Consider the following 26,782-nt stretch of genomic DNA (forward strand, 5'->3'; position numbering starts at 1 on the left):
TAGCTGCTGGGAAAATGCTTTGCATGCATTGAGGCCGCAGGCCTAAGCTCCCTAACTCTTTGTTTTGGGACCTTAAACGAAAAGTTCTGTCCTTTAGCCATGTGCTTGGAGTTCCCTTAGGAATCAAGTTTTGAAAAAACAGTCACTTACTCCACATTGGAAGGCAGGAGTTGAATGTCTTACAAATAGTGGGCCTGTTCATTGTAGGAGCTCAATTACATATGTACATATGCACATTGGCTCTTGTTTTAGCATAGCGTGGTGATGGCCAGGGGGCCTGGGAGCATGATTTTGAGGAGGCGCACGCCAGGCACCCCTACGCTGCCTGTGTGTCCCTGCCCTGCCTGTGTGTGTGTGGGGGGGTGCCTTTGGGCCCCAGAGCCTGGCCTGGCTGTGCTGCTGTGCCGCAGGCTCCCTTGATGAATGGCCACCCGACCAATATTGCGGGGAATGCACCCACCAAAGGCCACGCCGGCTGGCCAGGCTCCTCCCTGCACTGGCGGGTGGGCAGATAGTGCAGCGGGACCCCGTGAACCGTACGTGCCCCATGTCCACATGGCAGCAGCGAGGGTTGGACTGTTGTGGCAGGTTTTGTTTACCCTCCGCGCCCAGCCCCTGGTTCCGCCTGATGCATGGTGTGTACACATGCCAGCGAAGGATGCGACGCCACTGAGTTCATACAAATATCCCCTCATACACCCACAATTCCATGCAGCCCAACTGGTGGTGTGCAGCAGCTCACTTTGAGCACATGGTTTCATGTAGTTCATTTCAGGATTGGAGATGAGATGTGCTCATGGTTTCTCAGAAGTGGTTGTGTCAGCCGAGTCCTTTCCTTGCACAACCTTCCTGTCCTTGTATACACGCATAGATGACTGAGCTGTTTTGCTGATGGTGAAAGTACCCTGAGTTGTTTCGAGTTTTCGTTATGACATAATTACAGTAGAACAGGGATGGCCAATTGCTGGCTCATGGACAAAGTCTGTCCTTCCCTCCTAGGGCCATTTAGAGATTTATTTTTTAACAGTACAACTTGGCAGAAAATATTGCTGTTGGTGCTATTTTATTATATGAACACAAGTTGTGTGTTGTTTCTTGCTGCCTTGAAACTGAAATACAGGTGGAGACCATACCTGCTATAGTAGTACAGTGGTGCCTCGCAAGACGAAAAGAATCCGTTCCGCGATTCTCTTCGTCTAGCGGTTTTTTCGTCTTGCGAAGCAAGCCCATTGACGGCTTAGCGGATTAGCGCTATTAGCGGCTTATCGGATAAGCGGATAAGCGGCTTAGCGGCTTAGAAAAAGGGGGGAGGGGGGAAAAACCCGCAGGAACTCGCAAGACATTTTCGTCTTGCGAAGCAAGCCCATAGGAAATTTGTTTTGCGAAGCACCTCCAAAACGGAAAACTCTTTCGTCTAGCGAGTTTTCCATCTTGCGAGGCATTCGTCTTGCGGGGCACCACTGTAGTAGCAAAAAGCATATCAAAATAAACTCGAGTGATGGTTGGCTTATGATTTGATAGCTAACACATAAAGTTGGCATTGAGCAGTCTTGTCCTTGATACAGTCAGTGGAGCATGAGACTCTTAATCTCAAGGTCAAGGGTTCAAGCCCTACATTGGGTGGAAGAATCCCTCACTGCAGGGTGTTGAACTGAATGACCCCCGTGCTCCCTTCCAGCTATACAATTCTATGATTCTAAGATCAGTTGCTGATCCAAGGAGAGAAAGCAGGTAACTGATACAGGATTTGCTGAGTCGGCACTTTGCAGGGTGAGAGTTAAGTCTTTGGTGCATCAGGTGGCAGTGCGTTCAGAAAGTGGCCTTTTAGCCATTCGTATTTGACTTAGACCACTGAAGAGTAAACGAGCCATACTGAGAAGAAGTAAACATACAGTCATCCCTTGGTTCTCAAACTTAATCCGTTCCGGAAGTCCGTTTGACTCCCGAAATCGTTCGAAAACCAAGGCACGGCTTCCGATTGGCTGCAGCAGCTTCCTGCACTCAAGCAGAAGCCGTGTCGGACGTTTGGCTTCTGAAAAACGTTTGCAAACCAGAAGAATCACTTCTGGGTTTTCAGCATTTGGGAGCTGATTTGTTCATCAACTAAGCTGTTCAAGAACCAAGGTATGACTGTAGTGGCAAAAAGATTCCTCTTCCAGCTGCAAGCATTTATGCTTGCTTGATGAGACGATTTGTCCTTGCTTCCCCTGTGCACTGTTCCAGGGGTCCTCCTGATACCCGCCTCCTATACATTGTTTTTTTTTTGGGGGGGGGGGGAGTTGCAGCAAAAGAGAAAGGAAAGCTTCGTTTTGCTAGCAGAAGTCCTTGCATTGTTTTTTGCTGGCTGGAGCAGAGAGTTGAATCTGGCCCAATGTACTGTAGTTTCACGGATGAGCCATAGACTAGTAGTTAGGTCCGTTTATGTTTGTTCTAAGAAAATGTCCCTAACTCCTAGGGCAGGCATGGCCAAAACGTGGCCCTCCAGCTGTTTTGGGATTACAGTTCCCATCATCCCTGACCACTGGTCCTGTTAGCTAGGGATGATGAGAGTTGTAGTCCCAAAACAGCTGGAGACCCAAGTTTGGCCATGCCTGTCCCTAGGGACTTGGAGAGCTGCAGCGTGGCCTAGTGGTGCTGAGGTAGCAACCTGAGTCCTTACCCTATGCACTTGTTTGCTGTCTTAGCTAGTATCACAATAGCGTGTGTGCTTCTGCATGCTGTATTTTTAGTTTTGTAGAAAGAAAAACGTATATTTGAACAGATACATTGCCCATCTGGGTAAAATGTGAAGCTTTTTCCAAACCAAAATGCCCTGTTTCTCTGCCCAGCTTCCATAAATATCTAGGCTACACCCTTGCCTGGTTGGCCAGTGGTAAGTATAAAATTAGGCTGTTGGGTTGTTGAGTGTTGGTTTTTTTTAGTGTTCTTCATCTCCATTTCCAGCTGTGGTGCCATTGTCCAGATTAGCCCAAGGCTTTGAAGCTCCAGTAGCTTTTCTTTTCTCTAATGAAGCTTCAAAGCAGTGATCCTGAGTTTCATTATGTAGCAGACTGCTACCGGCTGTCCTCAAAGCACTTGTGCTTAACGAGATATGATTGCATTCATTTAGTGTAATCCTTAAGCATCTTTTCCTGTTTGTCTAAGTGCGTTGCACAAACCAGTGCAGCGTGCTTTGCTAAATTGCTGTGTAAGAAATCAGAATTGTGCATATGCAACACTGTTCATATGGAAACATTAGTTTCCCTTCAGGACAGACTTGATCTGAATTTGTCTTTCAAGTTATATGCTTGGTTTAGGGTTCATCTGATTAAAATTTTAGCCCTTGGGAGGCCAGAGCTTTCTTCCAAATGCACAAGTTTAAATTAGATAAAAGCCAAAACATCAAGCAGGCTGATTCATAAACCTGTTAAGCCAGAGTGCATAAAGCAAATTAGATTGGACAGGATCTAAATGAAAAGACTCTAGTTTAATTGGGGTGATGACACAAATGCCTGGGTCTAACCCCCCCACCTCTACCAGCACCCATCACAAGCAAAACCTGAACAGAGGCCCTCAAGCTTTTAACATGCAATGCTCACATGTTGATCTCAAGTTCATGCATTCATCCATTGTTCACTGCAGAAAATATCCAAACAACAAAAGCGCATCTTGTTTTAACCCTCTTTGGGCAGTCATTAGGCGTTCAGTGAGTTGTATTTTCGTGAAGCACTATGGTGTTTCATTAGGATAACTGGTGTATTATCTTGCCATGATAACAGCAGCAAGACTTTGGATGTGAGGACGCAACAGACTCCGAAAGGGTTTTGTTCTTAACTGACCACAGCAGGAATTAACATCAGGAAAAATGTATAATTAATACACTGAATTAAATGGTATGAAATCATGTAAAAACAATGGCAATGGTTAAGACAAACAATACATAAAGTTCTGCCAGCATGGCATAGTAATGGATGGAAACCAAACTGCAGTGGAATAGAATCAGGTCTGCTTGCGATGGATACAGGGCAGAACGGGCATTGCTAACTTTGTACATTCCTTCCCCTGATTTGTGTAGTGCTCTTCAGTTAACTTCAGATCTTTCCACAAAAACCTACCTTTATCCATAAAGCCTTTACTAGCGCTATTTTTCTAGAAAAAGAGGTGCCAGAACTCACCATGAAAGCTGTCTTCCTAGTTCTCTTATAATGGCAATGGCGCCCACCTGAGAGGTTCTGGCTGGGGGGGAAAGCCCTGCCCTTGACTTAATTTCTTAATCCTCATTTCTTGCTGTATCTGAGCTTTAAGTTCCTGCAACGCATTGAGCTTTCCCTCCCCACCACTGTTTGTTGTTTCTCCAAATGTAGATCATTATAAGCTGTTTAGGGACAGGAACCTGTTTATATTTTGCCTATGGGACTCTGCAGAATCTTGTACACTGACAGTGCTGTATGTATGGGTGGATAAAGAAATGCCAGATAACAGCTACTAGAATTGTGGCACCTTAATAACTAACAGGTTAATTACGGTGTGAGCTTTCTTGGGCCAAATGTTTCTGATTCCTTCAGGGTAGATGCCAGGTATTTTCTCTGAATCATTAAGGGTAAAGTTTCAGGTTCTTGGAACGCGAGTGGCACTGTGGGTTAAACCACAGAGCCTAGGACTTGCCGATCAGAAGGTCGGCGGTTCGAATCCCCGCAACGGAGTGAGCTCCCGTTGTTCGGTCCCTGCTCCTGCCAACCTAGCCGTTCGAAAGCACGTCAAAGTGCAAGTAGATAAATAGGTACCGCTCTGGCGGGAAGGTAAACGGCGTTTCCATGCACTGCTCTGGTTTGCCAGAAGTGGCTTAGTCATGCTGGCCACATGACCCGGAAGCTGTACGCTGGCTCCCTTGGCCAATAAAGCGAGATGAGCGCCGCAACCCCAGAGTCAATCACGACTGGACCTAATGGTCAGGGGTCCCTTTACCTTTACCTGCTGCTTAGCTGCATAGCACAAGTCTCACAAGGCTGCAATCTGAAGCATGCTTAACCTCAAAGTAAAGTTCCTCTAGGGTCAAAACGTGACATACTCCCAAGTAAAGAGGTTTATGACTGGCTGCTTCCCTGGCAAAAGATCAGGTCCTGCCATGCCTACGGTTTTTCTGGTTTAGGCAACTGCTTCATGCAGCTGCTGCTTCCAAAGCTGTTAGGGGTTGTGCTGTATTTTGAAATCTGCTTTTGCTTCTCCAGCTACTCAGAATTTTGTCTGGTTGTTGTTTTAGCTGCCCTACCTAGAATAGCCCTCCTCAGATTGCAGCTGGCATGCTTCAGCCTGCAATCACATTGTGCCATGGTCCTTAATCAGATGTTTCACATGTGTACTCACCCATTTGTGGTTGTAATTATACAGTAAGCAGTTGGTTGAGGTTGGTTTTTTTATACTTTTTTTGAAGTTGTTTTTTTAAAATTTCTTTAAAAAGTAGATAACTTCGTGTCCTTCCTCCCAGATATTAGGTGAAACAGAGACCTACCTTTGAAGATCTGACCAGCTATTTTGAATGAATATGTGAAATTCAGCCCTCCTTGCACACCACCCCAGTTTCATTCCCTCCCAACAACAGAGCCTTCCCTGTCATGTAGGGATCTGGGAGAAATGAAATTTGGTTTGCATTTAAAGGTGAACCTACTTAATGAGCACTTTCCAAGGCAACGCAAGAACCTCAAACACAGTATTAAAATTCACACTTCTCTGAAATTTGCAGTGGAGTTCTCTGAGCAAGTAATGCAGACAAAGATGCATATACTGACATAAGAATGTATATATTGGTGAAAATGACATTAAAAACACATTGCATTAGGGAAAAGTGCCAAGTAAAAACGTGTATACTAGGGGGAAATGCATACAAACATGCATATTACGAGAAATTTCACACTGAAATGCAAGTGAATTTTCACGAGGATTTTTATAAGCAATGCAGACTGATGTGGAGAGCTGAAATGAGGGCTGGGAAGATGATAAAGTGAAATTGCCCATCAAATCTGACTTTTTCTCCTACTTCCTACATTCTTGGTACCCCTGAGTTCTCATCCTCAACCCACTCAGCTCCTGTTTGTGAACGAACCATCATTCTCTGTGATTAGTTGCTCAAGTCCTCTCCTCTTGAGCAATCTCATTGTTCGTTTCACTGGACTTCTGTGAATTGCTGTGCACACAAGAATCAGAACAGTTTTTGGAGCACCAAAAGCCTGTGTAGTGCTGGTAATCCCGTGTTAGAACGCACCCACCCACTCACCCCCAAAGAGTTCCCTGTTGCGTGACAAAGTTAAAGATCTTAACGGCCATTAGAACATAAGACTTCCTGCGCCTCTAACCACCCAATGCTTTGCTGCTCACAAGTGCAGCTTAACATAGGAAGGCGTGCAGACAGAAATACCCACAGGAATCATAGTGAGGTTTTGGCAAGTAATGAAATGCTTTCCTCTCACTCGTCTCCTCTTGCTTCTTTACCAGGCTTTTTTTGTCGACCACAATTCCCGCACCACGACGTTCATCGACCCACGGCTTCCTTTGCAGAGCAGCAGACCGACGAGTGCATTGGTCCACCGGCAACATTTGACGAGGCAGCGCAGCCACAGTGCTGGTGAGGTAAGCTAGCACTTAGCCCATGTGTGTGAGAGAGAGCGATCACCTGTCAAGGTTACAGGATCCTCGGTTCTTCACAGTCCCATTTCTACATTCATGACGGATAACATTCATTGTTATGTCAGTCTTCTGATTCCTTCCTCGGAATGTAATTGCATTGGTAACCTGGATCAGCCTTCCCCAAACAGGAGCTCTCCACATTTTACTGAACATTACTTCAGCACAGCCTGCATGTCCAGTGGTCAGGGATCATGGAAGCTGTATTCCCTATGGAGGACACCAGCTTGGGGAAGTCTGGCTTTTCAAATAAACCATTCAGAGAACAACTAATGACCGAGTGGGGATTTGAACCCAGGCCCTGGCCATGCAAGTCCCAACATTCTGGCCAATATTTTCCCATCAGATGTCAAGGAAATAAACAACTGTCAAGGAAATAAACAATCTAACTTTTAGAAGACATCTGAAGGCAGCCCTATTTAGGGAAGTTTTTAACGTTTGATGTTTTATCGTGTTTTTAATATTCTGTTTGGAGCAGCCCAGAGTGGCTGGGGAAACCCAGCCAGATGGGCGGGACATAAATAATAAATTATTACTCACTGTCAGAGACAATACATTATATATTATATTGGATATGGTTAAAAAAGAAAAGTTAGTGCCACACATGTCTAATCCAACCCACATCAGCTTTATCATGGAGGCGCAGGTTACAACAGCCAAGGTGACATTTTTCCACATTTTGCCGCATCAAGCAGTTGGTCCCTTACCTTTCCTGCCCCGACCTGGCCATAGTGATCCATGCGATGGTCACCTCCAGGCTTGAATACTGTAATTCGCTCTACGCGGGGCTGCCCGTGAAGCTGTCCCAGAAACTCCAGCGAGTGCTGAACGCTGGTCTCTGCCATGGGAGCATATTCACCCAGTGCTTTTCAAGCTGCACTGGCTCCCGGTGGAGTACAGGGTCAGATTTAAGGTGCTGGTTTTGACCTTTAAAGCCCTTCACGGCTTAGGACCCTCGTACCTACGGGACCGCCTCTCCCGGTATGCCCCACGGAGGACCTTAAGGTCCATATATAGCAATACCCTAGAAGTCCCGGGCCCTAAGGAAGTTAGATTAGTCTCAACCAGAGCCAGGGCCTTCTCAACACTGGCTCCGGCCTGGTGGAACGCTCTGCCTCATGAGACCAGGGCCCTGCGGGATCCGATTTCTTTCCGCAGGGCCTGTAAGACAGAGTTGTTCCACCTGGCCTTTGGCTTAGAATCAGTTTGATTCCCTCCCCCTCTTTCTTTTTCCTTTCTCCTCCTGTGAAGAGGCTGCATCCTAATGTTTTAATGTTGCATCTTAATCTTTTAAATTTTATTTTAATCAACTTGTTTTTATTATTGGTTGTTAGCTGCCCTGAGCCTGGTCTTGGCTGGGGAGGGCAGGGTATTATTATTATTATTATTATTATTATTATTATTTTGTTATTTTTATTATTATTATCATCAATGACAAAGCAGCCTTAGGAATGCTTTAGCTGGTTTACAATAGATGCATGGGAGTTATTTACTTCTTTCTTTACTTCTTTCTTTAATTCTTTCTTTCAGTTATTGAGCTTTGAAAAGCTTGTTCTTATTTATTAAATTTATATACCGCACTATACCCGCAGGCCTCAGGGCGGTTCACAGGATAAAATAGAACTATAAAAACACAAAATATATAATCGAAATAAATACAAAAACTACCCAGTTATCTTTTCATGACCAAGCAATGTCACAAAGTAATCTACAAAGAGTAAATACAGTAGAACCACAGGCAGAGAATTAGACACTGGATGGTTATAGACAGATAGATACCTGCAGGCTTCTGAAATGGATCAACAAAATCCTCTTAAGGAAAAGCATAGTTAAAATATAAGTCTTTATTGAAGGTTAGGACTGAACGGACCAATTTGCTATAAACTGGAAGGGAGTTCCACAACTGCGGAGCCACCACTGAGAAGGCCCTGCCTTGTGTGCTTGCTCACCTATCTAACAGATTTCACCTATCTAACAGATACCGGTGTTTGCCATCCTTAAAGTACTCCGGTCTCAAATTTAGGGCCTTAACAGGCTGATAATATCTTTGCAGTGTTCAAAACTCCCATTGTTCTAGGTGCCTTTTGTGACAGGGAATTTCATTAGCACGAGCAGTTTCTGACCTCTGGGAGCAGTACTGCGCCTAAGATTCCAGATTAAAACTGCAGAGTGGAAGGAAACGAGGACCTTTTTCTGCCTCTCCACTTCCAGCTACTCTCTGAGGGCTGGAGAAGAGACCCTCTTAAGAATTTTGAGGAGGCGGGCAGGGGAAGGGCTAGACCATGTGAAAAACGAGCGTAATATTTTAGCTGCAGTTCATTCATTTTCAGCTTTGTATTCTTGTTATAAAAAAGTGTGCCTAGACATTCCGTTGTTGCGCCCTTAACCTAGGTTTAAGGTACCATTATCTCATAGCTTTCATATCTCAGTTTCTAACACTGTATCTTTGACCTGTAGCTCACTAGGCTCCAAGCTGCATTTGAGTTCCAAGTTTTGGTGGGTTCTGGGCTCCAGAACTTTGCTATCTTCCTACTGATCTCAACACAGCCAGTCATCGATTGCAAAGCAGTGCACTCCTCTAAACAAGTTCATCACAGAAAACAAAGTATGCAAATATTGCAGTTAGCTATCTTATCACTCGTGGACCAAGGTGACAGGAGTTCTCAGTTCCCCTGGAATCTATAGCAGCGTGTCAGATTATAGCCTGAATCAGCTGGATTCAGGTTGTGCCAGCTCGACAAAAGTACCCTGACCTTTGCAATAACAATTTTTATCTTTTGCAAAATGTCCCTGCCATTTCCCCTTTATACCACTGGAGGGCCTTTGAATACAGATATTTGTTCACAGAACAACAGCAACAGGAGCACCCTGTTTTTCACATCTTGGCTTTTTGATATGGTTATCTGTTTCAAGTCAAGCCAAAGGATGCACTGAATGTCAAAATGGGGGGGCAGGCAGGGGAAGCAGAACATGTACCATACTGACTAAGAAATTGGACACGAGCCCATTCTTGGAATCCTTCTCTAATAATTTCTAATAAAAACAAGTGTGTTTATAAGCATACAGGTATTGATTTTTAAATCTCTTTGGGCCCCTGCTGTGTGTTAACTCTGCTTCCTGCACATTGGTCTGTGCACAGTCATTCTCCTGGCCCTCCCTTTAATTTATTAAAAGTCACCGTGCAAAGGAGTGGGTTGCAAAAACCGAAAACAACTGCTTATATAGCAGTGTGCATATTGAAATGAAGCATATAGTATAAAGCAAATACTGTAGTAACCTGTTAGTAACTTACAAATATTTGCAAGGTTACCATTTTTAAACTGAAAGGTCATCACTCTTCTTGTTTTTCCTTCTTATAAAGACCTTTTCTGAGCTTGGTCCACTATTCTTGGGGTCAAAGTTTGAAGGGGCGAGGCTGTAAAGGGGCGGGGAAGTAAATCAAGGAGATGGAGCAAATAATACTTGTATTCCCACTTCCTGACACACTTCAAAAGGAGTTGTTTCCCCCCCCACTTTTCTCCTGTACTGAGAAATGTACAAATCTAGTTTTGGGAGACTATGTGTTTTTGCTTCTTTGTGGCTCTTTGGCATCTTAAAAAAGCAAGTTGGGTTTGATCTATTTTAATGACACAAAGTTGTGGGTGAAGATTTGCAAATATGCATGTTTCTCACGCTGAGAGGAAAGGGTATGCAGTGAGCCTGCAGAGCAGGGAGCGATGAACTACAAAAACCCCTGAAGTTCATGTAACAAAGACATATGGGAGCCAGGAAATTGCAGAAGTAAAGGTTGCTCTTACAGAGCAGAATGCACTCAGCTGTAACTGTGAAGGGAAGCGACAGTCATAGATGGTGCTTTTGTGCTTCCTGTATGGGACCCAAGTATAAAGCCATAAAGAATATTAAACCTCACCAAGGCCTGCAATGTCAGCTGAGCTTGTTTGTTCTGGTGCGTATCAAAAGCAGGGTTACTTGCGATCAGTTATGATTTGTTCACATATTGGGGGGAAATCTTCAAGCGCACACTAGTTCTCAGCAGAAACAGAACTCCTCCAGGCTGTTAAATGTTACACAAAGTAAAATAAAAGTTTATGTTAAACTCTCAGCCCAGACTGAGCTTTTTATGGTTGGTAAGTAGAGTAATGGTGTAATAATAATAATAATAATCACAACAACAACAACAATTTTATTGCTGATACCCTGCCCATCTGGCTGGGTTTCCCCAGCCACTCTGGGTGGCTTCCAGCAATATATATAAGTATGTATATATATATTATATATGTATACATATGTGTATATATATATATATATATAATGTCAGACATTAAAAACTTTCCTGAACAGGACTGCCTTCAGGTGTTTTCTAAAAGTTGTGTAATTCTTTATCTCCCTAACATCTGATGGGAGGGCATTCCACTACCAAGAAGGCCCTCTGCCTGGTTCCCTGTAACCTCAGTTCTTGCAGTGAGGGAAGCACCAAAAGGCCCTCGGTGCTGGACCTCAGTGTCCGGGTTGAACGATGGGGGTGGAGACGCTCCTTCAGGTATACTGGGCCGAGGCCGTTTAGGGCTTTAAAGGTCAGCACCAACACTTTGAATTGTGCTCGGAAACGTACTGGGAGCCAATGTAGCTCTTTCGAGACCGGTGTTATGTGGTCTCTGTGGCCGCTCCCAGTCACCAGTCTAGCTGCCGCACTTTGGATTAGTTGTTGTTTCTGAGTCACCTTCAAAGGTAGCCCCATGTAGAGTGCATTGTGGCCCTTTAATACTTGCAAAAGCTCTTAAACAGATACTGAGTCAAACAGGTGCCAGCTGAGACATCGGACTGGATTCAGCTTGCAAGGCCTGCTAGCCGAAACCCTTCCGAGGACTTTAACTAGCACTGCAGTGTTTTCTCACATCTTCCCCTGCATGCCTGCACCTCCTCTCCTCACGTCACCCCCAAAATTGGCTCAGTGGAGCGGTCAGAAGAACCCCGAGAACAGCATGCATTTGGAGAAGGGGATTGTTCTGTGTGGCAAGCGGAAATGTTTGTACTGATAGACTGGTTGCCATAGTGCTACACTGAATTTCTCCTGTTGTTTTTAACTGGATGTATTTGAGACTGATACCAATGTGAAAAAAAAAAACAGAAAAGAGAGTTGAAATTGTATTAAAGCTTGTTAGATGATAATTTTCACCTTGTTTGAGTCATTTGTGAAGGCACTTACATTTCATTTGTCCCCCGTTCACTAGTTTCTAATTGATACATAGACACAATATTTTTATAAAAAAGCACAATTGGGATCGCTTTGTTCTAGAAGAGAGGATGTAATGTGAAGTTGGGGTAGGAGGAGTTTTTGCATAATTAAAAGACCCCCACTGGAGGTTGTTTTGGACCTCAAACATGGTGGAAGGTTAAATGTCTGAAGAAACATTTTAGTAACATTTTAGTAAAGCAAAACTGCTTTACTTTATTTAAAAATATTTTAAATGACAATGTAAAGTAAGGCGTTTCTTTCTGACCATGGTCCTTTCGATAATCGTCTCGCATTGGCCCCAAAGCTACCACAACTGGGAACTACAATGTAGTTAATACGTGTATGTAATGAATGTGCACATTTGGGGTTACGTAATGAGCAGTCTTGAGACTCTGAGGGAAAGTTTAACTCTCTCCCACACTCTTGCTCAGTCCTGACAGAAAACTCTCTGAAGCTGCTATTTGCGTTTTGAGGGGAAGCTCCCATCGGTGCCTCTGGAGGCTTCTCTTGAAGTTCAGACAGCAGCTTCAGACAGGATTTTATTTTTAAAAAACGGGAAAGTATTCAACTTCCTTTCCTCACTTCTCACCAGCGGCGTAGCGTGGGTTGTCAGCACCCGGGGCAAGGCAAGTAATTTGTGCCCCCTAACCCGGGGCAAGGCAAGTAATTGGCGCCCCCTAACCTGGGGCAAGGCAAGTAATTTGCGCCCCTAACCCCTAACCTGCCACCGCTGCCAGCTTCTTCTTGCTGCTGCCTGGGCTGGTCGGGTGTGGTTCTCTCCCGCGCTCAGTGCTGAGCTGGGCGGCCGCTGCACTGTCCCTCCCCCAGATAGTCCCTCCCTCGCTCTCTCTTCGCTCCGCACCGCAACGCACGCCTGGCACCCTCCCCCTCCACAGTGGGCGGCGCCCCGGCAGCTTGGATCGGATTCGCACAGCCAGCACTGCAGTGAGAGAGAGTGAGTGAGCTAGGTAGGGGCAGAGAGCTGCGAGTGCGAGCGCGCCCCTCCAAATGTTGCGCCCGGTGCGGCTGGCCCCCCTGCACCCCCCACGCTACGCCACTGCTTCTCACCAACCAAAAGCTGCTTCCCCCTGGCTGCTGTTTTCAAAACGATCAAATCAGTTTTGTACCTAAGAATAATGACCTCTGGTTTTTTTTTGTTTCGTTTCGTTTTTCCAGGTAGGAGAGGATTCCCGCCATTCAGGACCTCCTGTTTTGCCGAGGCCATCAAGTACATTCAACACAGTGAGCAGGGCTCAATACCAGGACATGGTTCCTGTGGGTATGTGTGCCTTGTTGAGTCATGCTTTTTTTTCATTTTGCATGGGAGGGCTGTGTCTTACGTTACCATTATAAGGCATGAGGTTTCTCCCGCAATTTACTGCTGTTCTAAAAACAACAACAAAATATTGGGCAGGATCCAGTGTTGCACGAGTGGACCTAAGTGAAATGTATATTGTGAAATACTAGGTGTGGCTCTGCTATATGCACACATCTTGCTTGGGGTAAACTCTTGGCGTTAAATGCTATGCTATAATGCTATAATGTTGTAACCTAGGAGGTGTTCCTCTACAACTGGAGCTGGTTATTTTGGTTTTCTGCAAGCATTTTTCTCGGCCTCGTGCCTTAGGGTTGCCAATCACCCAGCATTTTGCAGGACTACCTGAGCCGAACGCCTTTTTGGAGGCCACTCTGTGACCTTTCAGACATGGATTAACTAGAGTCTGATGTTGACAGACGATAGGACGGGGTAGGAGGATAACGTTGGAAAAAGAACATCCAAATTGTTCTAGCTAATTGGCTCCTGAACTGGTAGCAACTTCCACCCACCTGAGCTCAATACAGGAAGACTGAGAGAAATGGGTGAGAGTTTAGTTAGACAGGGCTGAAAGTGGGGAGCTTGTTCTCTGAAAGTGAGCACTTGCTGTCAGTGAGATTGCAAAGCCTCTTCACATTTTAAAAAAAAGTTTATGTAACTAGGAACACATTGTACAAATTAAATTGTTTTTAAACTTGCAAGTTGCTTTGTGTGTCCACTTACACGAAAGCAGAGTCAAATATGCATTAAGAAGATTTCAACGAAAGAGTTTCCATGACATTTTGTGCCGGGGTTTTTGGTTTTTTTTAAAAAAAGAATGCACAAAAAGACCACATTTAAGCGGTACACCATTTTGTGCACTTTTCAATGCTTTTCAGTGCATTCATTCATGTGCAGAATCCAGAAAAGTGTGTGATCTTCCTGGGAGTTGCATTCCAATCCCCAAATTAGTTTGGGAGTGTCAGATTGGGCCATTTTGCTGCAAAAAGAGATCGAGTGAATTCCTCTCCCATTCCTTCACCGTACATTTTGCCTTTGTTGAACATTATTTAACATTATTTCTCAATATTAGGTTATCCATGGATATATAGCCACAGAAAAGTTATGTGGCAGAAGTCTCTGTTTGTGTGGCATTCCATATGAACATTGTAGCCTTGCTGAGCTTTGGAAAAATATGAAAGCTGTTCAGAAATATCTGCTTGAGAAAAACACAAACATTGAAAATTGCAAATATAGGCAGTGAACATTTGCTCAATAAATATGCGAGTTAAGTGTGCCACAGTTTGATATTCTGCATCCGGCAACCTTAAGTGTGCAGCAGATGGTTATCAGAACAGAACAGCAAGAGCAGTTTCAACAGAAAAGCATTCTTTCAGGTTGATCATTTTTGTGTGCTGTTTTCTGCGTGAAATGCTTGATTATGAAAGTTGCAAGGTGCTCACCGGTTTAATAAGTGGTTCGGGTTTCTGCGCAGCACTGTTGCTTTTAATATCAGCTTTGCCTTTTCAGTGGGTTGAGTTGTCTTGGAAACTGCTTGTGCACCCGATTCTTACTTACACACAGCAAAACCCATTGGCTCCAGTTATGGTGATTCATGCCTTTCAAGAACAGAAGCTAATTCACTGAATGTAGCAGCTGTCACATTGTGGGGGAAGACACCCACGGCCAATTAACCTGATGGAGTGCCTGGATGTTTGCTCAACAGCACTGTTTCTTGACAGTCGCTGCTGATTTAAGCTTCTGCTGCTGCCTGTTCCCTCAGTGTTGCATATGGTAACGCTTTGAAAAAGCTTCTCTACTTCAAATGCAACTACAGAATGGATTCCAGGCCTTGTAGGCTCCGGTCCTAAACCTACTTATGTAAGGAGCAAGCCCAATTTAACTTAGTAGGGCTTACTTCCGAGCAGGGTGGACTTGATTGAAATCAAATCGATTTAAATCACTAGTCAGTAAGACTTGTTTTAAATCATTGTTTTTACAGAAAGACTCGTTCTTGCTGGTATCATCTTAATATTTACAACCAGGGGAAGGTTTCATTTTTGGAATAATAAATTTTCAGAGTAGTTTTTACAGTTACATCAAAAATTATTGATTTGGTTATACTGTTAGAAATACATAGACAGATAATGATGAAATTGTTGTGAGTTTTAATAAGTAAACTCTCTATATTTGGACAACTTTTCTGCTGTACTTTATTGGAAGGAGAAAAATAATCATTTCCTTAATAACAATTTAAACTAATTATTTAACTAAAGCAATTACATTATAGCATATGTATCAATGTTTGTTAACTCATGTGGTTAAACAATTATTTTTTAAAAAAAAAACACCCTTAAGACTGAGTTTTAGCACACGTGAAAAACTTAAAACAAATCCTTATTTCCTGATGCATAGACTTTGGACTATAATATAACTTAAATAGAAAACTATCTTTAGAAAGATTTTATTTTATTTTAAAAATCCAATTAAAATCACAAAGTTCCGATTTAAATTAAAAAAAATCCGATTTTTTTTAAAAAATCATTTATTTTTATCCACCCTGCTTTCGAGTAAGCATGCAAAGGATTGTGTTGCCTATCCGGTTGGAGCCTGAGTGATAACGTTCATTCTGTACTCTGAATTTAATTCTTCTTGTGTTTTAGCGTACTAGGTGCACAGATTCTAGTTTGCTTTTTTTTTTTTTTAACTTAAATTTTGTCTGCACCGGATGACTGCGGGTCAGCACACCCAAGCAGCTAGACATCGTTACTTATAAACTGTGGTTCTTGCCACAGGAAGCAGCACTGCCACAAATGTTTTTCTGTGTGGATAGCAACTGCAGCTATCCTGTTCAATAGTGCTTATGGCACAAGTTCCTCCACCCGTGTACCTACATCACTTCAAATCTTCCAACAACTTTGAATCACCTTCATTCTGGTTCTCCCCATGCCTTACCCCATCTTTGGGAAGAAAAAAAAAAGAGAGTAAAATCATCAGTAGTGTAGTGGGAAATTCTGATGTGCAGAGTCTTGTGATAGTATAGTCATGCCCCCGCGTGACCATGCCTCTAAGCATCTGGGATAGCTCAGTTGTTAAAGCACGAGACTCTTAATTTCAGGGTCGTGGGTTTGAGCCCCACGTTGGGAAGAGATTCCTGCATTCCCGGGGGTTGGACCAGGTGATCCTCATGGTCAAGGCCACAATTCTATGATTATTCAATAATCTTATGATTACAAAATCATCATCATCATAATTAGATTGCAATGGTTAATGGAAGTCTTCATGTGCTGCCTTTTAGGGTGGCGCTGTGGGTTAAACCACAGAGCCTAGGGCTTGCCAATCAGAAGGTTGGCGGTTCGAATCCCTGCAATGGGGTGAGCTCCCGTTGCTCGGTCCCTGCTCCTGCCAACCTAGCAGTTCGAAAGCACGTCAAAGTACAAGTAGATAAATAGGTACCGCTCCGGTGGGAAGGTAAATGGCATTTCCGTGCGCTGCTCTGGTTCGCCAGAAGCAGCTTAGTCATGCTGGCCACATGACCCGGAAGCTGTACACTGGCTCCCTCAGCCAATAAAGCGAAATGAGCACCGCAACCCCAGAGTCGGCCACGACTGGACCTAATGGTCAGGGGTCCCTTTACCTTTACTATTTTCTGCTCGCATGCAGGGACAGATGATTTGGAGTGCTCCAATATTTTCTTTCAGGGTGGCTTTTCTGTTTTATAGCATAGCTTGAGCACCAATGAAACCAAAGCACCTTATGTTTTTAGTATTTCTAGTGTTTAGCTTCAGAGCATACAGTGGCTAAAAAACTCCCCTTCCATGCTGATTGGGTGGTTCTGCCATGCAGGAAACAGGGGCCCTGCAGGTAATAGTAATGGCTCTTCAGTACCCCCATGATCCTGGACCACCGCACCACTGATGATCATCATGTTAAGGGTTAGATTTAGCTAGCAGGGGCTAAGTGCCAAAAGATAGTTCTTGTCCCTTTGGAAACCTCCTTCTCCAAAGGCATCCATTTCTCAGGGAGACGGTAAAGGTAAAGGGACCCCTGACCTTTAGGTCTAGTCATGGATGACTCTGGGGTGAGCAGCTTCTGAGCACATGACAGCTTCTGAGTCATGTGGCCAGCATGACTAAGCTGCTTCTGGCAAACCAGAGCAGCGCACGGAAACACCGTTTACCTTCCCGCCGGAGTGGTACCTATTTATCTACTTGCACTTTGACGTGTTTTCGAACTGCTAGGTTGGCAGGAGCAGGGACAGAGCAATGGGAGCTCGCCCTGTGACGGGGATTCGAACCGCCAACCTTCTGATCGGCAAGCCCTAGGCTCTGTGGTTTAACCACAGATGGTAGTTGAGCCTAAAACCCCCGAGGTTTTAGTTAGCTGTATTTTCCAGTAAGATGCCCTTTCTTGAATTTTCAGCTTACAACGACAAGATTGTCGCCTTTCTGCGACAGCCCAATATCTTTGAAATTCTGCAGGAGCGGCAACCAGATCTTACCAGGAATCATTCACTCAGGTGAGCATAGTACTAACCTTTCTTTCCCAACATCAAAGCCGGCTGTTTATTTAATTTTGAATTGCAAGCAAAATACGGCAGCCTGTTAAATATATCTGCTTATTACCTGTCTTCAGCCTTAATGATAAAACTATGGCTTATTGTGTGTTTGAGTGGGAGGCTCTTCTGCCTCCCCCCAGCTCAGCACAGCTTCAAGGAAGATTTCAATTTAGTGCAATGGTTCGGTATTGCATACAAATCCTCAACTGTGTTAATCTTAACTGCTCTGTTGAATGAGTCCGCTTGTTTAGCTTTGAAGCTGGCTTGCTTCAGTCAGCTGTAGTTGAGACTAACCACAGTTTGTCCAGGTTCAGACAAAACACTTAAGTGCATGCACCTGAATTTCTTCCTTGAGGTTATACTGGAAGGGAAAGTTCAAACCCCAGGCTCGCTCAGGCTTGGTTGCAACATAAGTAATAGTTTGTTGTTGCCACCACCTCAGATGATGGTGGACTCCCTGCACTCCCAACTTCCCTCTGCCCACTGCCACCGCAGAAATTGGGGCAGCCTCTTTGCAGCTACCTGTCCACCCTGGTATATCCTGGCACCATCATCCAAAATCAATATATATTACTACTACTACTACTACTACTATTACTAATAATAATAATTTCTTCCCCCGCCATCAAAGAGAAAGCTTTTAGCTAGATTCACATACTCAGAGATGCCAGAATATGGGGTGGCTTCCAATCGAGTGTTAAAAACAATACAGCATTAAATGTTAAAAACTTCCCTAAACAGGGCTGCCTTCAGTTGTCTTTTAAAGAGAAGATAGCTGCTTGTTTCCTTCACATCTGAAGGGAAGGCGTTCCACAGGGCGGGCGCCACTACCGAGAAGGCCCTCTGCCTGGTTCCCTGTAACCTCACTTCTCGCAATGAGGGAACCGCCAGAAGGCCCTCGGCGCTGGATCTCAGTGTCCGGGCTGAACGATGGGGGTGGAGACGCTCCTTCAGGTATACAGAACCGAGGCCATTTAGGGCTTTTAAGGTCAGCACCAACACTTTGAATTGTGCCCAGAAACATGCTGGGAGCCAATGCAGATCTCTCAGGACCGGTGTTATGTGGTCCTGGCGGCCACTCCCAGTCACCAGTCTAGCTGCCGCATTCTTGATTAATTGCAGTTTCTGGGTATAAACTAATAAACTAAGGCCTCATAGGAGCTGCATCTCATAATGTCAGATGGAAGATAGTAGCACCTCTACAACACTCCTCCCCCTCTCTTTCTCGGGTCGGGGGGGGGGACGACACCACCGACCAAATTTGTCCCCTTGGGTAAGGATCTGTCTCCTACAGTGCCTGGCCTACAGTTCCATATCCTGACCGTGGAGGGAGGCACACCTGTCTTTGTGGGTCCCCAAAGTGGCAAGCCAAAGGGACAATCTCCTTGGATGTCATTTACAGTCGAACCTTGGAAGTTGAACGGAATCCATTCTGGAATTCTGTTTGACTTCCAAAATGTTCGGAAACCAGCCAATCGGAAGCTGCGGAACCAACGTTGGACGCTCAGATTCCAAAGAATGCTCCCAAACCGGAACATTCACTTCTGAGTTTGCGGTGTTCGGGAGCCAAAACGTTTGACTCGCAAGGCGTTTGATTTCTGAGGTGTGGCTGTACTTCGGCGTCAACCCCGCAGCGCATGACGGAGCCTGTTCTTACAGTGAGGCAGGCTCTAGATGACAACCATGCTGTAATTCCTCACTAAGCAAGCAATTCCACTCACTGCAGTCAGCCCGCAAACTCCCAGGCAGATATCTAACAGGAATAACAAACAGATGCAGGCAGAAAACCACACACACACACACACACACACACACTTGCTGGCTGGGGGAGCACATTAGGCAGGGGCCAGGACAGTGCCAGAAATCCTCTCTCTGCTTAGTTCTCCTGCAGGTCTGCTCCCAAAATTGTCGCGAAAGGTATGACAAGCTTTTGAGTTCTCCACAATGTTGCTCAAAGCGGTGGAGAATGAGAGGTAGAAAACATAAAAATCGAAGAAATTATTCTGGATGTTGCAGCCATGAGTTGTTTCCAAGATGGAGATGATTTGATTTAAAGTTTGGGACAGATCTGGGTTCCAATCCAGGCATTAATTTCTCAGAGATGGGGAGCAGACATTGCTTCTTCACTTTAGGTGTGTGAACCAATAGCTGCCAGCAATTTTTTATACTTTTTTGGTGCTGTTATTTCCCCCCTGAATTATGTCCAGGGAGAGGATATGAATGCTTCTACTTCTCTCTCTGGCCAGCACTCTACGAGTGATGAATTGCGATGGAAAAAGAGTGAAACCAGCTGTAGCTGCATTGGTTCTCTTTCATCACCATGAGACTTTTAAAAGTCTCTCAGAGTGACAAATAGTGACAGCACAGCCTTGAAAAGCGAGAAATGAACCAAAAGGAAATCCTGTCTGCGTGGTTCTGAAAGTAAGAGGTGCTTGCATGAAGAGGAATGGCTTGTTCTTCTACACGCACACCAGCAGCAGCAACCAAAAGGGATGAGAATGGCTGCTTTTTACAGAAACGATATACGAATTCTAAAAACACTGACAGGAGAGAGAATTTCAGGTTTTTACCCTTTTTAAAAAATGCATGCAGAGAAGAACTTATTAAAAACCAAGAGCGGTTCTTGTAGCACCTTAAAATTGAACAAATTTACTATGGAAGAAGCTTTCCTGAACTACAGTTCCATTGATCGTCTGCATCTGAAGCCGTCTGATGAAGCAAAACTGTAGTCCATGAAAGCTTATGACATTAGAAATGGTTTAGTCTTTTAAGACGCCGCAGCACTGCTTGTTGGTTTTGTGCAAACGACTTAACATGGCTGCTCCTCTGGAAGTTGCTGCTGTATAAGAGCTGGTGCATCGTGCAAAACATGGGAGTAGAGTGAGGCCATTGTTCTACCTCTTTATTGTCTACACTGACTGGCAGCAGCTGTCCAGAGTTTCAGACAGAGGACCTCTCTTGGCCTTACCTGGAGGTTCCAGGAATTGAACCTGGCATACCTTCTGCATTCAAAGCAGACGCTTTTTCCACTGAGCTGTGCCCATTCCCCTAAAAAGGTGTGTGTCAGTCAAAAAGTGGTTAAAAAAAAACCCAAAAAACAAAACAGGCAGAAGCTCACCAGACTGCCACTATCTCAAATTGACTGAGCTGGTTTTGCAGAACAATATGCCTTTCTCTTGCTCCTGGTAAGCTCTGTGCTCTTGAAAATTAACAGGATTCTCTTGGCGTTTGTGCTGAGAGCGGAGCAGGTGCACACGCGTTCTTTCGGAATAGCAATAGCCTTCTCTGGCGCTTGAGCTGCTGCTTGGAATTCAGAGCCACACTACTTGTGTCAAGTTGAGGGATTGATTTCCATTGGTTGGGTACCTGGGAGCAGCGCTTGAGCTTCTGAGAGATGAGGACAACAGCGAAAACACAACACACCGTTCTTCCGAATGCATTCGTTTAGGGGTTTGGGTGGGATGGGGGGATGGGGCTGGTTGCAAGATTCCTCCCTTCACATTGACATGTTGCAGCAGGTCGGAAAATGGTTCCTGAAATGCAGAGGGATAATCTAGAGGTGCACTTGATATACCCAGTGCTTTTTCTTGCTGTCCTGGCGTACGTCAGTGCCTTGTTTGCAAGAGATGCTTTAGAACGCTCTGCCTGCCTCAACAGGGAGAAGATCCAGTTTATTCGGACTGAAGGGACCCCGGGACTCGTGCGCCTGTCTAGTGATGCAGACCTTGTCATGTTACTAAGGTACATGGTGCTGTTCTACAACGAATATGGGTTTGTTCGATTTTTTAATCACCTTGGAACGTTTGTGCAAACTGCTCAGGTGACCGCAGCAAGCTCTCTCTCCCCTCAGTTCTTCGAAATGAAGCTGGGGGGAGATGCAGCCGAGGATTTAGATGACAGAATTATCTGTGTTAAGTTTCTAAATTGCAGCTTGCTTTCAGTCAAGGATATTTATTTATCTCGAGAAGCCTGTCAATCCAAATAGACTCCAATCAGTCGTAAAGAGCCACTCGATAGCATGGCTAATGTCGAATCTATGTAATTTTAGGGGTGGGCAGGAATTGTAGCCCAAATTTATGCACATATGTAGCCTGTGTTTGTCTCAACATACTTCCCCCCCCCAAAAAAAAACAACAACAACCCTGGCTTTCTTCCTGCCTCTTTGTTGATAAATTGGTTCTACCATCTCTTGCCTTCTAGAATGACTAGTGAAGGGCTTTGGATTAAAACATTTTCATTTTAATTGAAAACAGCTGCATTTGCACAATTGCGGTTATGCATCTAGATGGAAAGGCAGAAACAGACAGTAGCTCATTCAGTAGAGCATGAGATTCTTAATCTCAGGTTTGTGGGTTCAAGCACATAGGGCAAAAGGGATTTCCGCATTGTATGGGGTTGGACTACTCACTAAATGAGCCTCGTGCTCCTTTCTAACTCTACAGTTCTATGGAAAATGCTGGCAGTGCGAGAAGGGAGGAGCAAGAGCCAGGAAAGGGCTGGACATTGGCTTAGAAGAAAACCGAATATTTGCATAATTGTGGAAACAAACAAGGGAAGGATAGATACTACAGTGTGTATGAAAAAGAGGTAGAATTTTGACTAGGAGGGGCCAGAATTCAAGGTTGTATTTCTCACAGAAGAGGAACATATTTTAGGCCATAAGGCAGGGGTCAGCAAACCTTTTCAGCAGGGGGCCAGTCCACTGTCCCTCAGATCTTGTAGGGGGCCGGACTATATTTTGAAGGGGGGGTGTGTGAACAAATTCCTATGCGCCACAAATAACCCAGAGATGCATTTTAAATAAAAGCACAAATTCTACTCATGTAAAAACACGCTGATTCCCGGACCGTCCGCGGGCCAGATTTAGAAGGCGATTGGGCTGGATCTGGCCCCCGGGCCTTAGTTTGCCTACCCATGCCAAAAGGTTTGTGGGAATTAGAGAGTGGAGCTCAGCTATTGTTTCAAAGATATGCTGTGTGTTGTCCCTTGCGTGAAGACTTCTTATCCCCTTCCTTCATTGATCTCCCTTTCCTCTCTTAACCTACATGCAGAGGCTTCTACAGTGGTGCCCCGCAAGACGAATGCCTCGCAAGACGAAAAAACCGCAAGACGAAGAGACTCGCGGAACGGATTCTTTTCGTCTTGCGAGGCACCACTGTATACAGTTGTGGCATTCAGTGTGCCAACATTGGGCGCACAGACATAGTAAAGCTTGCAGGCAGGCACGATCATGCCCCCCCCCAAAAGAAAGACTTATCTGCACATGGACCCTTTATCCCACAGCATTGTTTGTGTCTCATTCACAAAGTGCTTGCTTTGTCATTGACTGAGAGACGAAGGGCTACTCTCAGGAGATGCAGTGTAAAGATTCATGATGTTGTGATGTTGGGACCACAACGTACCGTACTTTTCCGTGTATAAGACTAGTTGTTTTTTTACTAAAAAAATAATGTTTAAAAAGGGGGGTAGTCTTATACATGGGGGCAATCTCTTCCCCCCCATTTTCTTAATTTTGAGTCCCCCAAAATAGGGGCGTCTTATAAACTGGGGCATCTTATACACGGAAAAATACGGTATGCATCTTTCTCAGAATCCTGTCCCAAATACATGAAAGAATGCCAGGTGATATTTTAGAGCAGGCAAAACTACCGTATTTTTTGCTCTATAGGACTCACTTTTTCCCTCCTAAAAAGTAAGGGGAAATGTGTGTGCGTCTTATGGGGTGCATGCAGGCTGCACAGCTATCCCAGAACCCAGAACAGCAAGAGGGATTGCTGCCTTCGCTGCGCAGCGATCCCTCTTGCTGTTCTGGCTTCTGAGATTCAGAATATTTTTTTTCTTGTTTTCCTCCTCCAAAAACTAGGTGGTCTGGTGCATCTTATAGAGCGAAAAATATGGTAATTACAGCGAGCGTGATTGGAAGCAGGAATGGTAGGTTCGGAGGATGTGCTTGACCCTTTTCCTTGTTCTCTCCCCCCCCCAAATTTTCTTTTAGTTTATTTGAAGAGGAAATAATGTCATATGTACCGCCGCATGCCTTACTTCATCCCAGTTATTGCCAATCTCCACGAGCTTCCCCAGTGTCCTCTCCTCAGAACTCTCCAGGTAAGCCCTGCTGCAACTGCATCAATGGTAGAGAGTTAACCTGATGTTCTCATCTGTTTTCATGGACTTCTTTGTGCAAACAAGCAGGAGGTGAAAACTTTGGCTGTTGTGGCTACACCGATATCGTATTCTTCTTTGTAGGCATCCAAACAGCCTTTCCCAAAGGCATTTTCTTTGTAAGGCATGGCCAGTGGAGATATATTCAGCTTTATTGAATAGAGCCACAAATGTGATTCTTTTCTGTCACTAGTACTGTACAGTGGTGCCCCGCAAGACGATTGCCTCGCAAGACAAAAAACTCGCTAGACGAAAGGGTTTTCTGTTTTTCGAGGTGCTTCGCAAGATGAATTTCCCTATGGTCTTGCTTCGCAAGACGAAAACGTCTTGCGGGTTTGCTTCCTTTTTCTTAAAGCCGTTAATACCCGGGGAATCCGCGCTCCGCAAGACGAAAAAATCGCAAGACGAAGCAACTCGCGGAACGAATTAATTTCGTCTTGCGAGGCACCACTGTACTGGAAAGCCTAAAAATGAAAGGGGTGCCGTTTCTTAATCTTGTCGTTTAAGAAAGCACTACAAATAATGGGTTTGAATAGCTTATCTCTTATTGGAGGGTGGAATTCTGGAATAAGAACAAATCTTTTAAAGATTTGTTAAAGACTACAGTCGTACCTTGGAAGCTGAAGAGAATCCGTTCCAGAAGTCCGTTCGACTTCCAGAACGTTTGGAATCCAAAGTGCGGCTTCTGGTTTGCTGCAGGAAGCTCCTGCAGCCAATCGGAAGCTGTGGAAACCCTGTCGGATGTTCAACTTCCAAAAATAGTTTGCAAACCAGAACAGTCACTTCCGGGTTTGCAGTTTTCAGGAGCCAACATGTTTGGGAACTAAACTGTTCCAAAACCAAGGTACGACTGTAGTCCTTTTAAAAAACCAAAAAAAACCCCAATAGCTTTAAGTAAAGGTTTTCTTGAGTTACCAAATAAACAGCGAAAACTACATCTATTGTAGGACAAGGAATCCTGGGCAGACTATGCCTCCCCGCCCCCGCTTTTTGGCGTGACATAAATCCCAAGCTCCATGTAAATTAATAGACAGGTATGCAGGTACAAAGCTAGCAGAGGTCTGTGGGCTATCCAAGGTATTGCATAGAATGACACATGTATGAATATCTTTCTGGTGGACAGAAAGTCATTTGTGTGCTCAGTTCAATGAGCTCCTGGCCCTTGGGGGACCAAGTCCATTTCACTGAGGCCAAGTTACCTGATCTCAAGAAGGTGACAGGGTTGTTGGAAGTGTTCGGGAATGTGACAGCCGCTTCCCACTCCCAAACTTACGATCAAAACTTGGGGGCCTTAATGTTAATGTCAATCAAAAAAATTTGGATCTATATACTCTTGACTCTGTCCAAATAACTGTGTCTGTCAGGGAGACCTTTGTGTTTCTGTTGAGAATCGAAGTGTCTCAGAGTGGCCAGGGCAACCCACTCAGATGGGTGGGGTACAAATAATAAAAGTATTATAAATTATTATTGTGTTGAGTACAGACCACATAATTCTTTTTCCAGTCCCAGTACTTTATGCTCCCATTTACATGACATGAAAAGCCATAAAATTCTATTTATTTATTCCTAAGACCCACACATATGTACAAAGTGCATGTGAGAGAGTGAGAGAGAAAGAGGCATGTGCATGCTTACATAAATATTTCTTTTTTAAAAGTAAACCTTCCTTTCTTTTGTTGCTCTTACGGATGGAGTAATTGCTCTAATTGCCCAGGAAATTCTTGACGGTGACAACTGATTTGTAATAAGAACTTGCCATGTGCTGAAAGGATAATTTAGTGGTGTTTTATGAAACGTGAGGTGATGTATTCAAGAGTCGGTTGTCATGCTCAGTCCTTGTGTACATCTGGAATAATAACCAATAAAAATAAGAATGTGATAAAAAGTATTTAGGGCACTTGTATGTAAGCAGCAATCCCCAGTGCTAGATTTCAACAAAATGGTAGATGAAACGTATTCAAAATGTACAGTACAGTGGTACCTCGGGTTACATACACTTCAGGTTACATACGCTTCAGGTTACAGACTCCGCTAACCCAGAAATATTACCTCAGGTTAAGAACTTTGCTTCAGGATGAGAACAGAAATCGTGCTCCAGTGGCACGGCGGCAGCAGGAGGCCCCATTAGCTAAAATGGTGATTCAGGTTAAGAACAGTTTCAGGTTAAGAACAGACCTCTGGAATGAATTAAGTACTTAACCCGAGGTACCACTGTATATGCATTTGAAGCAGCATTTGTGTTTTGATAAAAGTGTGGGAATCAAATACAGTGGTGCCCTGCAAGACGAATGCCTCGCAAGACGGAAAACCCGCTAGACGAAAGGGTTTTCCGTTTTGGAGGTGCTTCGCAAAACGAATTTCCTATGGGCTTGCTTTGCAAGACGAAAATGTCTTGCGAGTTCCTGCGGGTTTTTTCCCTCCCCCCCTTTTTCTAAGCCGCTAAGCCGCTTATCAGCTGATCCGCTAAGCCGCTAATAGCGCTAATCCTCTAAGCCGCTAATGTGCTTGCTTCGCAAGACGAAAAAACCGCAAGACGAAGAGACTCGCGGAATGGATTCTTTTCGTCTTGCGAGGCACCACTGTATGAGATTTAAATAAGGACCATAACTACAAAGCCTGTAAGCTGCTGACTGCCAGGGACTGGGTGGGTGAGGAGGGGGGGTGGGTGCCTCCCTCCCAGGAATGCTTCCCCCCCCCCCCCAGAAGGCACAGAAGCCAAAGACTTGGATCTGGGACACTGGTGGTAGGATACAACTGGATTTATCAGGCACTCACTCCATCCTTTTCTAGGGGTTGGGGTGGCTGTCTAGCAGGCAGGGATAGGCAGGTGTTCCACCACCTGAGACAAAAGGTTGGGCTTGCCTCCTAGCAGTGC

The 26,782-nt window shown here is 44.6% G+C and overlaps 2 protein-coding genes across 7 annotated transcripts in view; both read left to right on the top strand.

Moving 5' to 3' along the window:
• HECW2 (HECT, C2 and WW domain containing E3 ubiquitin protein ligase 2) overlaps window positions 1–26,782 on the top strand; it is a 192,798-nt gene that overhangs the window by 133,671 nt on the left and 32,345 nt on the right. For all 6 annotated transcript variants that reach the window (XM_079975788.1, XM_079975789.1, XM_079975784.1 and 3 more), the window contains 5 exons: window positions 6,469–6,603; window positions 13,070–13,172; window positions 17,610–17,706; window positions 21,403–21,486; window positions 23,741–23,850. In XM_079975788.1, the coding sequence (XP_079831914.1) occupies window positions 6,469–6,603; window positions 13,070–13,172; window positions 17,610–17,706; window positions 21,403–21,486; window positions 23,741–23,850 (529 nt within the window). The remainder of the gene's footprint in view (window positions 1–6,468; window positions 6,604–13,069; window positions 13,173–17,609; window positions 17,707–21,402; window positions 21,487–23,740; window positions 23,851–26,782) is intronic.
• STK17B (serine/threonine kinase 17b) overlaps window positions 8,392–26,782 on the top strand; it is a 113,863-nt gene continuing 95,472 nt past the window's right edge. The window contains exon 1 of the mRNA XM_079981819.1: window positions 8,392–8,403. The gene's annotated coding sequence lies outside the window, so the exon portion shown is untranslated. The remainder of the gene's footprint in view (window positions 8,404–26,782) is intronic.

This window comes from Podarcis cretensis (assembly GCF_951804945.1).
Source record: "Podarcis cretensis genome assembly, chromosome: 1".
Classification (NCBI taxonomy): Eukaryota; Metazoa; Chordata; class Lepidosauria; order Squamata; family Lacertidae; genus Podarcis; species Podarcis cretensis.